At 41.5% G+C, this 13,866-nt stretch overlaps 1 protein-coding gene across 1 annotated transcript in view; it reads left to right on the top strand.

Moving 5' to 3' along the window:
* LOC146394144 (Golgi apparatus protein 1-like) overlaps positions 1 to 12,264 on the top strand; it is a 35,019-nt gene extending 22,755 nt beyond the window's left edge. The window contains exons 12-26 of the mRNA XM_084909475.1: positions 1,871 to 2,008; positions 2,254 to 2,340; positions 2,456 to 2,518; positions 3,190 to 3,303; positions 3,561 to 3,649; positions 3,769 to 3,886; positions 5,531 to 5,623; positions 5,741 to 5,878; positions 6,438 to 6,561; positions 6,644 to 6,786; positions 6,958 to 7,059; positions 7,148 to 7,255; positions 7,712 to 7,832; positions 8,291 to 8,397; positions 8,614 to 12,264. Coding sequence (XP_084765601.1) covers positions 1,871 to 2,008; positions 2,254 to 2,340; positions 2,456 to 2,518; positions 3,190 to 3,303; positions 3,561 to 3,649; positions 3,769 to 3,886; positions 5,531 to 5,623; positions 5,741 to 5,878; positions 6,438 to 6,561; positions 6,644 to 6,786; positions 6,958 to 7,059; positions 7,148 to 7,255; positions 7,712 to 7,832; positions 8,291 to 8,397; positions 8,614 to 8,781 — 1,713 coding nt within the window. The 3' untranslated portion in view covers positions 8,782 to 12,264. The remainder of the gene's footprint in view (positions 1 to 1,870; positions 2,009 to 2,253; positions 2,341 to 2,455; positions 2,519 to 3,189; positions 3,304 to 3,560; positions 3,650 to 3,768; positions 3,887 to 5,530; positions 5,624 to 5,740; positions 5,879 to 6,437; positions 6,562 to 6,643; positions 6,787 to 6,957; positions 7,060 to 7,147; positions 7,256 to 7,711; positions 7,833 to 8,290; positions 8,398 to 8,613) is intronic.
* Positions 12,265 to 13,866: the final 1,602 nt, after the last annotated feature.

Here is a 13,866-nt window from a genome sequence, read left to right on the forward strand (position 1 = left end):
GTAATGCGTCGTGGTACATTCAGAGTCTGCGGTGAATGGGGATGGTGACCTCAATCAATGCAGGCTGTGTTATTGTAAATCAGTACATGAGTAACCAGGAGAATTCAGGTTTTTATAGATTTTTCAACTGCTCAGTTGAGAGCTACTCACGAGGAGCCACGCACAGTGGGCTGGTCAAACACACACCGGGCCCTTTCCAACACCTGGTGCAGCCCCACACAGCAGAAATCCACCAGAAGCCTCTCCCACCCAGCGCGCTGCTCTCCTCCAGCTTATATCACCTCTGGAAGGTAATTGGTGATAAACGAGGGCAGACGAGCAGCAGCTGCTTCCTGAGGGAGACGGCAGGGGCAGAGAGAGACAAGCGTGAGGGGCAAGAAAAAAGGAGGAGGAGAGGGAGAGGACAACACCACACCCACACACTCCCACAGCCTCACGGGATGTAACAGTTTTTTTTTTTTTTAGCTTTTTCATCAAATTTCCTGAAAATGACAGATTATTGAAAATAAGGATTTACAAGATGACAGAGGGGATTTCTTTTTGGCTTCCTAGCTGGTATAGCAAGTCTGGGCTTTAATCTCTTGGTCACCAGGTAGCGCTGCAACACAGTACTTTAGTGCAGGTCATATGGTTTTGCTTATTTTGTGTTGTATAGTTCCAAAGTTCCCCAAAAAATTAGATCAGTACAAACAATCCCAAGCTCAGGGTTCAGACTGCTACTATAGAGTACTATGCAAAAGCCTCGAGCAGCCCTTATTTCTTCACACAGTTAATGGGAAACTGGTCCAGTAAAGTATTATAAACATAAATGGAAATTCATGGCCACCTTCTTCAGGCAGTCAGTCTAGTCTTTGTGGACAGTTCTCTCAGGTGCTTTGCTGTTTTTTTTCCCTTGTTTAAGGACATGACTTACTTATATTGTTTGTCTGTTGTAGATAGTTTTTTAGGTCTGCCACTAGTTTCCTCAGCTTTTTGAGGGACACGTTTCACACCATTCCGAGACAATTTCAAATTGGCCCCTTGCTAAGTTGTCTGTTTTGTATAGACAGAACACTGCATCATCCCTGGAGTTAGGTGTAAAAACAGTCCTCTGAAAACAGACTGTACAAAAACTGGATGAAAAATGAGGGGAAAAGCAGCAGAAGTCAAACGAAGATCTTCTGAAAGGCTGGAGAACTGTTGCTCCGGACCATTTTTTTTTTTTTTAAAAGTAGAAGAAACTCACTTTGGATGCAAAATACAAAGAATTGAGGGGTGGCTCAGGACTTTTGCACAGTGCCGGCTCTGTATGATCTCAGAGCAACCAACCGCTGTTTAAATCTTGTTTGTGAGAGGCATCAGGTAGACGATGAACTGAGAGGCTACATCAACACCCAGTGTAAGATAACCATGTTTTTAACTATGAATCATGCATAATACCCCCTTTTGATCTAGTGAGCTACATATAGCTTACAATTTATACCCCTTTGAAACCCATTTAATCTACATTTAATTTAATTTAATTAACTAGCTATCCATTTCCTCCATCCAAAATAACATGATAATGATAAAAAATGGAAGTCCGGGTAAGGCCCCAACCAGAGAGAGACTAACTGAGCAGACTGAGAATGTAAGCAAACAAATAACAAACCAGCTACAACGACAAACATAAAACCCTGTAAAGGGTGTTCTCTGCCAGCAGGGTCTGTGCAGTTCTGTTGGGGAAAAAAGGCAAATGATTGTGACAATAATGTTCATTATATATCAGAACCTGGCACTTACTAAACTACTTAATACACATCCACACGTCATCATGGGTCCTCACAGAAGAAAACTGTGAATGGGTGTGTGTTTCAACCTTGTGACCAGTGATGTATGTGTTTGTTTGCAGTTATCTCGGGACTGTAAGGTGGAAGTTCAGAGGATTCTCCACCAGAGGGCGCTGGATGTGAAGCTGGACCCAGAGCTGCAGAAACGCTGCATGACCGACCTCGGCAAGTGGTGCAGCGAGAAGACAGATGCTGGACAGGTGAGCACACAGCGGCCGTTACTGCTGCTTATATCTGTTAGAGTTCTCTGACGCCATTCTGCCAGCCTGTGGCCTTTGATGTGCACACAGTGTCATAAATCCTGTGGCTGGAAAATACTGGGACTAGTCTAGTTCACATGTAAACCGGCCTATAGATGCAGAGGTTCACACATTAGGGGCTGCCGCAAAGGAATGGTTGAAATACTTACCTTTGTTCTTGCTGCTGAATGTGTGCCTCTGTCCAGGAGCTGGAGTGTCTGCAGGATCATTTGGAGGACTTAGTTTCCGGCTGCAAGGACGTCGTGGGCAACCTGACAGAGCTGGAGTCAGAGGTTAGCAAAGCTAAACCGAAAACACGCAGGAGCTGTTAGAGAAACAGTGTTGACACAAGCGATTCTTGTCTCACCTTCACATTTATGACCCGTTGCTGTCTGTTTCGTTGTTCAGGACATCCAGATCGACGCTCTCCTCATCAGAGCCTGTGAGCCCGTCATTCAGGCACACTGCCACGTGAGCATATTTGACTTTACCTTAGGACACGTGAGGGAAAAGTGGTGGCGGTAACCTGTTGCATGCCCGTTTGTGAAGTTATGTGGAGTGGGCATTGTGTCAGAGAGACTCTAAAACATTTTGTCTTCAAACCTCAAATGCTAAAGATCTGCAGGGTACGTAAAGATATGTTTCAGTTGCTCACAGTGCTTTTGGTCTTTTTTTTTGCATACTGTGTTCATGCCTACACATGGGTTGGCCAACACTAATGCATTCTTTTCTGTTGCTTGCACTAAAATAAATGTTATTCAGTGTGGTTCCTCAAGAATATACACGTTAAAATAATCAAAGGAACACTTTTTATTTAGACTATAGCATCAAGTCAGTGAAAACTCTAGAATATTGATCTGGTTAGTTTAATAGCTCAGAGGGTTGTTAATCCAGAAGAGAGACAATTACTTTAGAGAGCTGGACAAGACTGTACTCCTTAACCCATCAACAGGATCAGTATCTGTTCTTTTGTGTAAGAAGGAACATTTTTTGAGCCGTGTATTTATTTTCCGGAGTATAGCCGGAGTATTTTCATTTATTCCACTGAACAACGACACTGTGGTGGTGTTGTGCGTTGTTGTCCCTGAATGTCACGTAAATAGAAACATTTTGGATGTTTGCATTGTTATTTGTGTGTGCAGGATGTAGCTGATAACCAGATTGACACAGGTGATCTGATGGAGTGTTTGGTTCAGAATAAACACCAGAAGGAGATGAATGACAAATGTGCAGTTGGGGTTACACACTTCCAGCTGGTGAGTGATCATGAAATTCTGTTTTCTGTCTCTGTTTCTCTCTTTACTCTGTGATACCAGTTTCTTTTTCTTGTTGTTCTTGTCTTTGATTTTGAATTTTATCTTCAAAGAGCTGATAGACTCAGAGAAGCTTTAATATTTGAATATTGTTTTTGAGTTACACAATAGTGACAACAAGAATGAAATAAATGCAAATAATAGCAAAAACGAAAAAAGGATAATACTATCACCATAGTATCCCTGTGGTTCTCTCTCAGATTCAAATGAAGGATTTCCGGTTTTCCTATAAGTTCAAAATGGCCTGCAAGGAGGATGTTCTGCGTTTGTGTCCAAACATCAAGAAAAAGTGAGACTCTATGACTGCTAACATATGAGAATAGTGCAAAATCTCCTTGAGGTTGAGCTTTAGTTTAACATTTTAACTGATTTAATTGGACATAAGTGACTCTCTGTGTGACCCTGCAGAGTGGATGTTGTCATCTGCCTCAGCACCACAGTGAGGAATGACACACTGCAGGAGGCCAGGGAGCAGAGGGTGTCTCTGAAATGTCGTAAACAGCTGCGGGTAGAGGAGCTGGAGATGGTACCACACACACACACATACGCACACACGCACACACACTCAGACTTCTTTCAGATAGTCTGACAGCCACAGTGTTACCTAACCCTTAACGTATCCATGACAACACAATGTTTTGCTTATGTCATTTGATCTCAGCACTTTAAACTTAATTTTAGACTGTATATAAAAATGGACATAGCATCCAGGTATAAAAAGTGAAGCCAACATAGAAGTGTCTTCAGCCGGGATTATCTTTAAATTTGGTTAATTAGCTAATGACTGTAAACTTACTCCTCACACTGTTGCCAACATGAAAGTGTAAAAATGTACAGACAGTTTCACGTATTTTTGATGGATGGGTCAATAAACCTGCAGTGTGGGAAAAAGTCAAAAGCCTCCTTATTGTCAAAACAGTGGTGACACCTATTAGCTAACGTTGAAACATATATGAAACACACAAGTAGCTTAATAGAAAAAAATTGTTGTAGTAGTTATTGCATTGACATGTTCCAACAAACAGATGCATTCTTATGAACTAAAACTTAATGCAGTGGCAGGTGGGCGCTCCATCATCTTGAATAGATGTTTTATGTATGTGTCTAGAGACCAGCCGCATACGTTTTACACCAAAGGCAGAGGAGAAGAGAACTTGTAGGTGCTAGTGTGGCATAGAGGTAACATGACCGCAAGCCTCCTCTTCCTTACCGCAAGCTGAATTTCCTGACCTGAAGTCAGGGCTCTAACATACCAAAACATGCATAAACGTGCACATTTATTGCCGGGATTGCCGCAGTTACTTATTAGCAACAGGTTAGACGTGCAACCTTCCAGATAAATAGATGTGAACTTCACTGACTCGTATCGGACTCTTTTTACAGTTTTACAGCCTCCACAATTCACTAACTTAATGTTTTATTCAATATGGCTAGAAACCAGGAGCTGAGCTTATAAACCTATAAGCTGGGAAGTGTTTACTGAGGTCATAGAGAAATCCTTCTATACAACTGGAAGTCTTTTTGTAGCCATGGGAGTTACCCGAGGCCCATCTGCATTAACTTCACTTTTCACAAGGAGGATGAATCCATCTTTTTACTGTCTATGTTCATAGTGCAGCACTGGTGACTGGAGTTTTACTGTAATATGAAAGAAATCTTGCAAATTTGATCTTTCCTGGTCAACACTGATCGGGAATGTCACTATAAGAAAGAACTTTTCTTATCAGTATCTCACGATAAGAAACAGCTACTTCCGGCTGTTCAGTGGGTAGATCTGCTCCTATTGATTTGGCAGATGGTTTAAACACTAGATGTCCTTTATGACACAACCCAAAAGGGACATGTGTCTCCATCTTGAATCGGACTAGGGATCTTTTCCTCATTAAGGGAATGTGTAAACTACGACACTATAGAACCACCAAGTAATGTTTAAGTCCTACAGTTTATAGACCAGCATTAAAGTTAGTGTTTCCTTAAGCATAAGCTTTTTTAGGATTTATAAAACTAGACAATAACACACTACTGTGTGAACTGTGATACAGAAAAGCACCACGGGACATTTAATCGGTAAAACCAGGTTCTACTTTGGCTTACTTTTGTCAAAAATCAGTTTTGTAAAAATTTTTCTAAGAAAAACACTAAAGTTTCCTTTTTTTCCCCTCTCATTCAGTCCGAGGATATTCGGTTGGAACCAGAGTTGTACGAGCCCTGCAAGTCAGACATCAGTCGTCTGTGTCCCAACGTAGCATTTGGTAACGCTCAGGTAGGGAATGCAGAGTGTTGTGTAAGAATAGAAGCATTGTATTGTTCTTTTCTGCTGTTTGCCTCCACTCTTTATCGTTCTCGTCGTCACTCGTCCTGGCCCTCTGCTCCTACTCAGATGATTGAGTGTCTGAAGGAGCAGAAGAAGCAGCTCAGCCAGCGCTGCCACCAGCGGATCTTCAGACTGCAGGAGGTGGAGATGAGCGACCCCGAGCTCGACTACCAGCTCATGAGAGTCTGCAAACAGATGATCAAGGTGATGGAGGCAGGAAAAAGGGAGAGGAGATCGTGGGGAAAAGCACTGGGACTGAATTCTGTCATTGTGGTGCTGTGTTTTTGACTGAGAGTTGTGAAACCTCACTCTTTTATTAAAGTTATTTCTCATCTATACCTTTGTGCTGCAAAACCTGCTGAAATAGTTTGATAGGAAACTTCTACTGATTTAATTTTAGCAGTGGTTTACATTTTATAATCTTAGCACATATTCTTTATATAAATTGTAAACCAAAAAGTAGCTATATGTTTAAGAAAGATTTAAAGGAGTAAAAATCTGAGTGTTTTACAACCTGAAATGAGTAAATGGACTTAATTCCTCTTCACAGACGACCCACATTCTGGACTTCCTGTGATTTTGCACACGTTTACCTTTCAGTTACTTTTTCTGCATATTTACTTTTATATGTACAGTTTTACAGCCTCACGTTAACTGTTTAACACAGTGTGACTAAACTATGGCTTTATGGTCTTTTTGGAGTAATTGTCAGCGTGTTCCTAGATCTCATTATCTGTACAAACACCATTACTCTCTCCTGCAGCGCTTCTGTACAGAAGCGGATGCCAGGAATGTGCTCCAGTGTCTAAAGCAGAATAAGAACAGTGAGCTGATGGATCCCAAGTGTAAACAGATGATCACCAAGAGGCAGATCACACAGAACACAGGTATTCACACAGAACCACACAGAGTCCCGTAAAAAAGACCGTAGCGTCCTCTGTCCTCATCCTTCTCTTCCTCCCCCTTCAGACTACCGTCTGAACCCAGTGCTGAGGAAGGCATGTCGAGCCGACATCCCAAAGTTCTGCCAGTCCATCCTGAACAAAGCGAGCGAGGACGGTGAACTGGAGGGTCAGGTCATCGCCTGCCTCAAACTCAAATACGCTGACCAGGTTAGAGCACAACTCTACTAAGGTCGTGTTTGTTTCAAAGATACAGGCAGACATTGTTTTTGCTGTCAGTTGTAGTGTATGCCTTTCAACAGTGTTGTGAAAGACGAAAATCTATAACATGGTGATTGATTGTTGTTAAATTGTGTGTTTTCTGACCGGGGTTTGTTTTAGAGATTGTCTTCAGACTGCGAAGACCAGATCAGAGTGATTCTCCAGGAGTCTGCGCTCGACTACAGACTGGACCGACAGCTGCAGATGCACTGCTCAGAAGAAGTACGTGCTTACACACCCACACACACACACACACACAAAGACAAACAAATGAACAATTCTCTCCTCCTTTTTTTTTCTCCCTCTGCAGATCTCCAGATTGTGCGCAGAGGAGGCGGCTGCCCAGGAGCAGACTGGTCAGGTGGAAGAGTGTCTGAAAGTCAACCTGCTTAAAATCAGACAGGAAGCCTGTAAAAAGGTACATGTCCACAGTACAACATAAGATGAACTTGATTATTAGCATATTTCTGTTGGTTTTAAAATATCATGGACATTTTACAGTGTGTAGAATACTGTACTAGTACAGTATGTTTCAGAAGGCTTCAAAATATGAAAGGAGCCAAAGTCTGAACACACAAATGAAAACATTAGCGTCACTGTGACTGTTGCTTCTAGATGATCTCATTATTTTCGTTCATAGTATCATAGAAGAAGGAGGGAAAATGGCTGAAAACTCTCATTAGCTAATTTGGCACACTTAGCAAAAAAGTCTAACATTAGCCACCAAAAGCTACTGGTTACACTTTCAGGTAACCTTGTATGTTTTTGTTTTTGTTTGTTTAGGTGTGTTTGTTTAGGTTTCACAGCAACAAAAAAATGCTCACTGAATCTTAATGTAAAAACTCACATATCCCTTATTTGTTTGTGTTTGCAGGAAGTCCTGAACATGCTAAAGGAGAGTAAGGCAGACATCTTTGTGGACCCGGTCCTCCACACAGCCTGTGCTCTGGACCTGAAACACCACTGTGCCGCCATCACGCCGGGCAGAGGACGACGTGGGTGCTTTCACACAATCTTTCTTCTTGTGCAAAACTGTCAGGCTGGTTAGATGGAGCCAAGAAAGTATTCTAATCAGAGTCCGCTTCCCAATCAATGACTGTTTACTAATAAAGTTTGCTTGTCCATCTTTACCTCAGCCTGAAAGGCTCATGGGGTATCATTGTCGCCATGCCAACAAAAACTCAAGAATCAGGCAACATAGGTTTTTCAAATTGATACCTTAAGGGAACAAGTTTATATCTCAGTAACCTCAACTTTAAGATTGACCTCAGAGGTCAAGGTTTTTTGAAAATCTTGTAAATGCGTTAACTTAAGACGGAGGTCACCTAGGATTTTCAAATTGGTACCATAGGTGCTTCTACTAGGAGGCTGAGGGGTTTGAATGTCTTTCACTGAGATTCTTTTTACTGTGTTTGGTCACCAAAACTAGATTTTTCTGTCCCTCTCCATGCAGAGATGTCATGTCTGATGGAGGCGTTACAGGACAAGAGAGTTCGCCTTCAGCCTGAGTGTAAGAAGAGGCTTCAAGACCGCATTGACATGTGGAGCTATGCTGCAAAGGTAAACATCAAGAGTTGGATTACAGTGACAATTGGGACTAGAGCTTCCACCCTGATGCCAACACACAGGTAGCATCAGAGGAAGAGTTGTTAGGTTGCGTAATGTAGTTGCTGTGAGTACCTCAAAACATTTGTGCACTAATCATTCTATTAGTGTAAAGATACTTCACTCTATCCAGGCAAACGCTGACGCTAGCCCCCTCCCTCTGTGCTATAGGTGGCACCAGCAGAAGGCTTCTCAGACCTGGCCGTGCAGGTGATGACATCACCCTCCAAGAACTACATCCTGTTCATGATCGCACTTAGTGTGTGCGTCCTGTTCCTGGTGGGGCTGCTGTGCGGTCGAATCACCAAGCGAGTGACGAGAGAACTGAAGGACCGATAGAAGACAGAGCGCCCCGATGCTTCCAAAAGAATTGAGTCCTTAAACCTTTCCCTACCTTCCTCCTCCTCTTCCTCCTCCTCCTCTCTCAGATGCCCGATCTGTAACCAGCCAGCCTGCACAGTGCCAACACCAGTGCCCAGCTCTGGACCCCGTTACCCCCTCAATCCTAAAATCTCCCTTTGGACATCTCCAAACTCTGCGACAGCACCGGCTGTCTGATTCAAGTGTTTTTCCTCAATCATGTTTTTTTTTTTTTTTAACAAATCTGCTTTCGCTGAGGATCTTGTTTGAGCTTCTAACTAAGCGCTGTTCTTGATGTGACTGAGGGCTGTTGCTTCTGGGGCTAGAATTGCTCCCCCCCCCCCCCCCCCCCCCCCCCGGTTCAGTCCTGACGCTTTTATTTTTGTGATATTTAATGGCGACTGGAGCATGCAGCGCAACAGGAAACCGTTTCTTTGGAAGTGACTGCAGCAGCCTGAGTCGTTCAACTTTGTGGTTGAATTCTGACAAGTTCCTGTTGCTTTGAAACATTTTCTCATCAGTCACAAAGTCCCATCCTCTCTTCCTTCATCTGGACCAGTTCAGATCCATCTCGCTTGTTACTGACTGGAAATGAAGGTCCAGCTGCTCTCAATATTGTCATTGACTGGATTGTCCTGCGCACATGGTTTTAAAACTTAATTTAAATGCTAACTTCATTGCACTTTTGTTTGTTTTTTAACATTATGCCTTATTTATTGTCTGATGATGTTTTAGTTTCTTTTGAGTTTGATTGATCTTTTATGTTTTTTTTCTTGGAAATCCAGCTAAATACAGATTTTGTAGTCTACAGTGAGACATGCAGAGAAGTACAGCTGTGTATGATGGAGCTTTAAAAGTACTAATTGTAAAAGGTTTAAAACCTTCCAAAGTTAACTAAAATGTTGAGAAGAATGTGAAGAAAGAACTGCTATGACTTAGAGATGTCAACTAGAGCTGAACTAGGACTGGACTGTACCTTTCATGCAATACTCATTTGCACCATAAGATGGTACTTTTGTTAAACCATAGTAGCGAGGCAAAAAGCAAAACCTCTTGAGGAAATGAGCGGGTAACTAAGGTCTTTGTCATAGGCTTCAACACCAGTCAAAGACTTTCTGGTGAATGGTTTCTATAGGTTACTGGCAGTCACAATGAGGTCCTGGCCCAAAAGCTTACTTTGTGTTGCGGTCACTAGCAGAATGCTGCGATTGCCCAGAGTGTTTGCCAACATGTCTGCAAACTCTTGATAGCTAACCACAAAGTGGTAGTGAAACTTGGAAAAGTGTAACACAAACAGGAAACGGAACCCATTTATCTTTAAAGTAAAAGTTGTACGTAACCATTGAAACCAACACTTTTCAAGACGCAACATTTACGTCTTGAAGGTGATTGATTTCTGTCTGTGGTCTGCGTGACACTCTTTTACATTTTACAGCCACTTAGTTTAGGGAGTTTTTCCTTCCCACTGTCGCCATGTGCTTGCTCATAAGGAGTTGCCTGATTGTTGGGGTTTTACTCTATATTGTAAGGTAAAGACCCTACAATAATATAAAGATCCTCGAGGTGACCGTTTTTGTGATTTGGCACTATATAAATCAAATTTAATCTTTAAAAAAAATTGCGACTAGTTGGGGAGTGTTTGCAGACTTTTGTACAAACTGTACAGCACTGTATGCCTCTTTACAACCAATTTCATCTAGTGACAGCAACATACAGGAACAATTCCCCCACTAAAATCTAAACTTCAACAACAGAACACGTCCATCCACATTTCAGCAGACCTGCTGGTAAAGCACTGCCCTGTTGTGGTCAAAGAAATCTTTTTCAAAGATTTGTGATGTGGTTGAATGGCATTGGTGATGTACAAGAGAACACCATTAGTTACTCACTTCCATTAAAACCACTAAAGATGGATGTTGCCCTTCGTTTTGTAAAATCCTGTTTCGACTGGAGTATTTTAAACATCCTCATCGTCTTGGCAATTTGAAACCAGACATCATGAGACGTCACCCCCTGTGGACTATTAGCAAAGTATTAGAGCTAATATTAACTGATAATATCAGTCAATATTAACTATTTACCGATGTATTGGTATTGGCACTTATAATGCTCGATAAATTAAATGTAAAGTACCAACAGGAGAGAAACCCTTCAACCATTTAACTAGTGAGTCTTTTGAGTGTTGACATTCTCTAGTTTGTCCACCAGAGGGCACTCTGCAGCTTTGGTGTTGACAGCATGTGTTTGGAGCGCCACAAACACAACAACCTGCTGGCCTGAGAAGAGTTGGGAGTGTAAACAAGTAAATAAATAAACTACATGCAGCAAATGTTAGGGAAATTTGTTTATGCTTTGTTTATCAGAAAGAAAAATATCAGCAGGTATATCGGAATATCAGACTTTTAAATGGACAATATCAGAATTGGTATTGGTCTAAAAAAAAACCCAAAAAAACTATATCTACCTTTGAGACCATCTTTTATCTACAGTCTATCAAAACCACAGTGGTTTCCGGTGCTGGGTCATGTCTTAAACTTAAAACATGAACCAGCACTGTCTAAAACTGATACATTTAAAAGTAGTAGTGATTTAAAAGTGTATTGGTCATGGCTGCAGTGGGTGTGTCCTTTGCATCATAGAACCTCAGAACTGGGTCATTCCTACCAGGTAAAGGAGACGTCCAGTAACTTTTCCACCCAAACGACAACTGATGAGCAGCGTGAGAGTTTTATGTAGTTCTCCTAATGTAGATTTTGCATTAAAGAGCTCAATCAAAGCTAAATAATGTTGACATTACATCAAAATCCTGTGACTATGAATCATTGAGTCTTTTTTTTTATTTGAGCCATGCAAATCATTGCTTTGCAGTTAAATAACATGAAAAGATCCAAACATTTAGCCTTTTTCTTCTTAAAAACGGTAACAAATGTTAACTTTTGCACTTTATCTGATGTAAGTCACATCTACATAGCCTCATTTATTAATTTCTGAAAATATTTTCAACATTAACCAAATTTGTTTTTAAACAAATCCTTTGCAGCTTTTTGTGGTGAATTATTTCCCATGAGTGATATAAAAGCAGTCACAAAGATGAATATTGTGCAACAAATGCACAAGATTTCTGCTCATTAACAAAAAGTGAACACACTCTGAGAAATGGGAAAAATATCTTTTGGCAGGAGACAACAGATCGCTGCTTTGAGCGTTTCTCAACAACCTTTTTGTTTCTGTGTGTGTCTGAAGTCAGATGTTGAATAAGAGATTTGACAGAAAACTAAAAACCGCTATCAAAACCAGTTTTGTACGGAAGTCTCCATGTGGACAAATTTCATCGCTGTGTAGTTTTGTTCTTCTTGGAATATGCCATGTGTTATGAAAATGTAACATCTATCATTGTGAGATTTGATTTTGCTGTACAGATAAAATTTGTTGATTTAATAAAAATGTGTGCAGATTTTCATATCCTTGCCTCAGACAGAGTCCCTTTTTAAGACCAAATAAGTTACAGCTCTTATATGTTTTGTGTTTAACACACAGTCACAGCTGAAGAAGCCTGCACGTTCCAAAAGACTCAGAAACATGCTTTATGTCTTTATCTACACCACACTGCATTTCCACAGTGGGTCTTTTGTCCTGTCTCTCTTCCCCTACCCTCAGTTGTTTGTGACAGATGACTGCCCCTCCTTGAACCTGGTTCTGTCGGAGGTTTCTTCCTGATAAAAGGGAGTTTTTCCTTCCCACTTTCGCCAAAGTGCTTTCTCATAATGGGTGGTATGATTGTTGGGTTGTTTGTTTTTTTATTGTAGGGTTGTTAACCTTACAATATAAAGCACCTTGAAGTGACTGTTGTGATTTGGTGCTGTATAAATAGATTTGAATTGAATGTGAGTGAATGAAGACCAAAGATAAACATGTCCTCTGTGGCCTAACCCACTGGTTTATCACTCATTATGCCTACAGCAAGAGCCGTACATGAAATGTCGGTTACTGCTGCCCATGAATAAAATTTATTACATGTAGTTTAAAGTAAAAATCTGTTTATTTGTAATCTTTCAGTACTAGGCATTACTCAGACGAATGTTTACTGACACAGAAGCTTCCTCGTGCCTCTGCAGAAGCTGACTGCTGTGACGCAGCAGAGAGAGGCTCATCCTTGCTCATCCTCCAACAGTTGACATCCAGTGTCAACTGTTGAAGCTGATCCTTCTGCTTCTAAAGAGGAGAGAGAGAGCGAGGGCAACAAGCCATTTCACAGAGACCTTTGAAGATGTGCCAGTTTATCACTCACAAGCCACTTCACTAGCACTGCATCAAGTGCTCTGCAGTCCGACTGGCAAGAAGTGAAACCTGCCAACAAAGTGCAAAACTTTGTTAAAAGCAAATAAAAATAGGTCCCTGCTGTATTCGTGAGGATAGTACATTTGAGTACCAAGTTGGAACCCCTTTTGCCTTCAGCCTTAATTAATTGTGGCATTGATTGAACAAGGCTCTGGAAACATCTTTAGAGATGTTGGTCCAAGTGCCCACTCTCTTCTGCTTCCAGCTCGGCTAAAAACCTATCCCAACTGTAATGGGGATACAGCCTGTCAAGTTTGCCAATCTGTTTCAGGAAGGAAGTCAATCATTCGCACAGACAACCAAAGTAAAATTACTAACCTACACATAAGTGTAGTACTTAAATGGAGCCCAGGACCTATTTGCCGTAAAGCGATGGCGCTAACCACCCCACCTCAGTGTTAACCCACTCCCACAGCCATGTCACATGTGGTTGACTGATTACATATTTGTGTTAAACAGCTGAACAGGTGTAGCTAAGTAAGTGAGCACCGAGTGTATTTGACAGCCAGCTCAACAACAGTCATGAGTCATTGCAGGATGCTGTACAGCAGGGGTTAGAAACTCCAGGCCTCAAGGGCCGGTGTCCTACGGGTTTTAGATATCACTGTGGGTCAACACACCTGAATCGAATGATTAGTTCATTACCAGGTCTCTGGAGAACTGCAAGACATGTTGAAGAGATAATTTAGCCGTTTAAATTAGCTGCGTTGGATCAAGGACACATCT

The sequence above is a fragment of the Perissodus microlepis genome, chromosome 1 (genome assembly GCF_051167445.1).
Source record: "Perissodus microlepis isolate ML-2025 ecotype Zambia chromosome 1, ASM5116744v1, whole genome shotgun sequence".
Taxonomy (NCBI): domain Eukaryota; kingdom Metazoa; phylum Chordata; class Actinopteri; order Cichliformes; family Cichlidae; genus Perissodus; species Perissodus microlepis.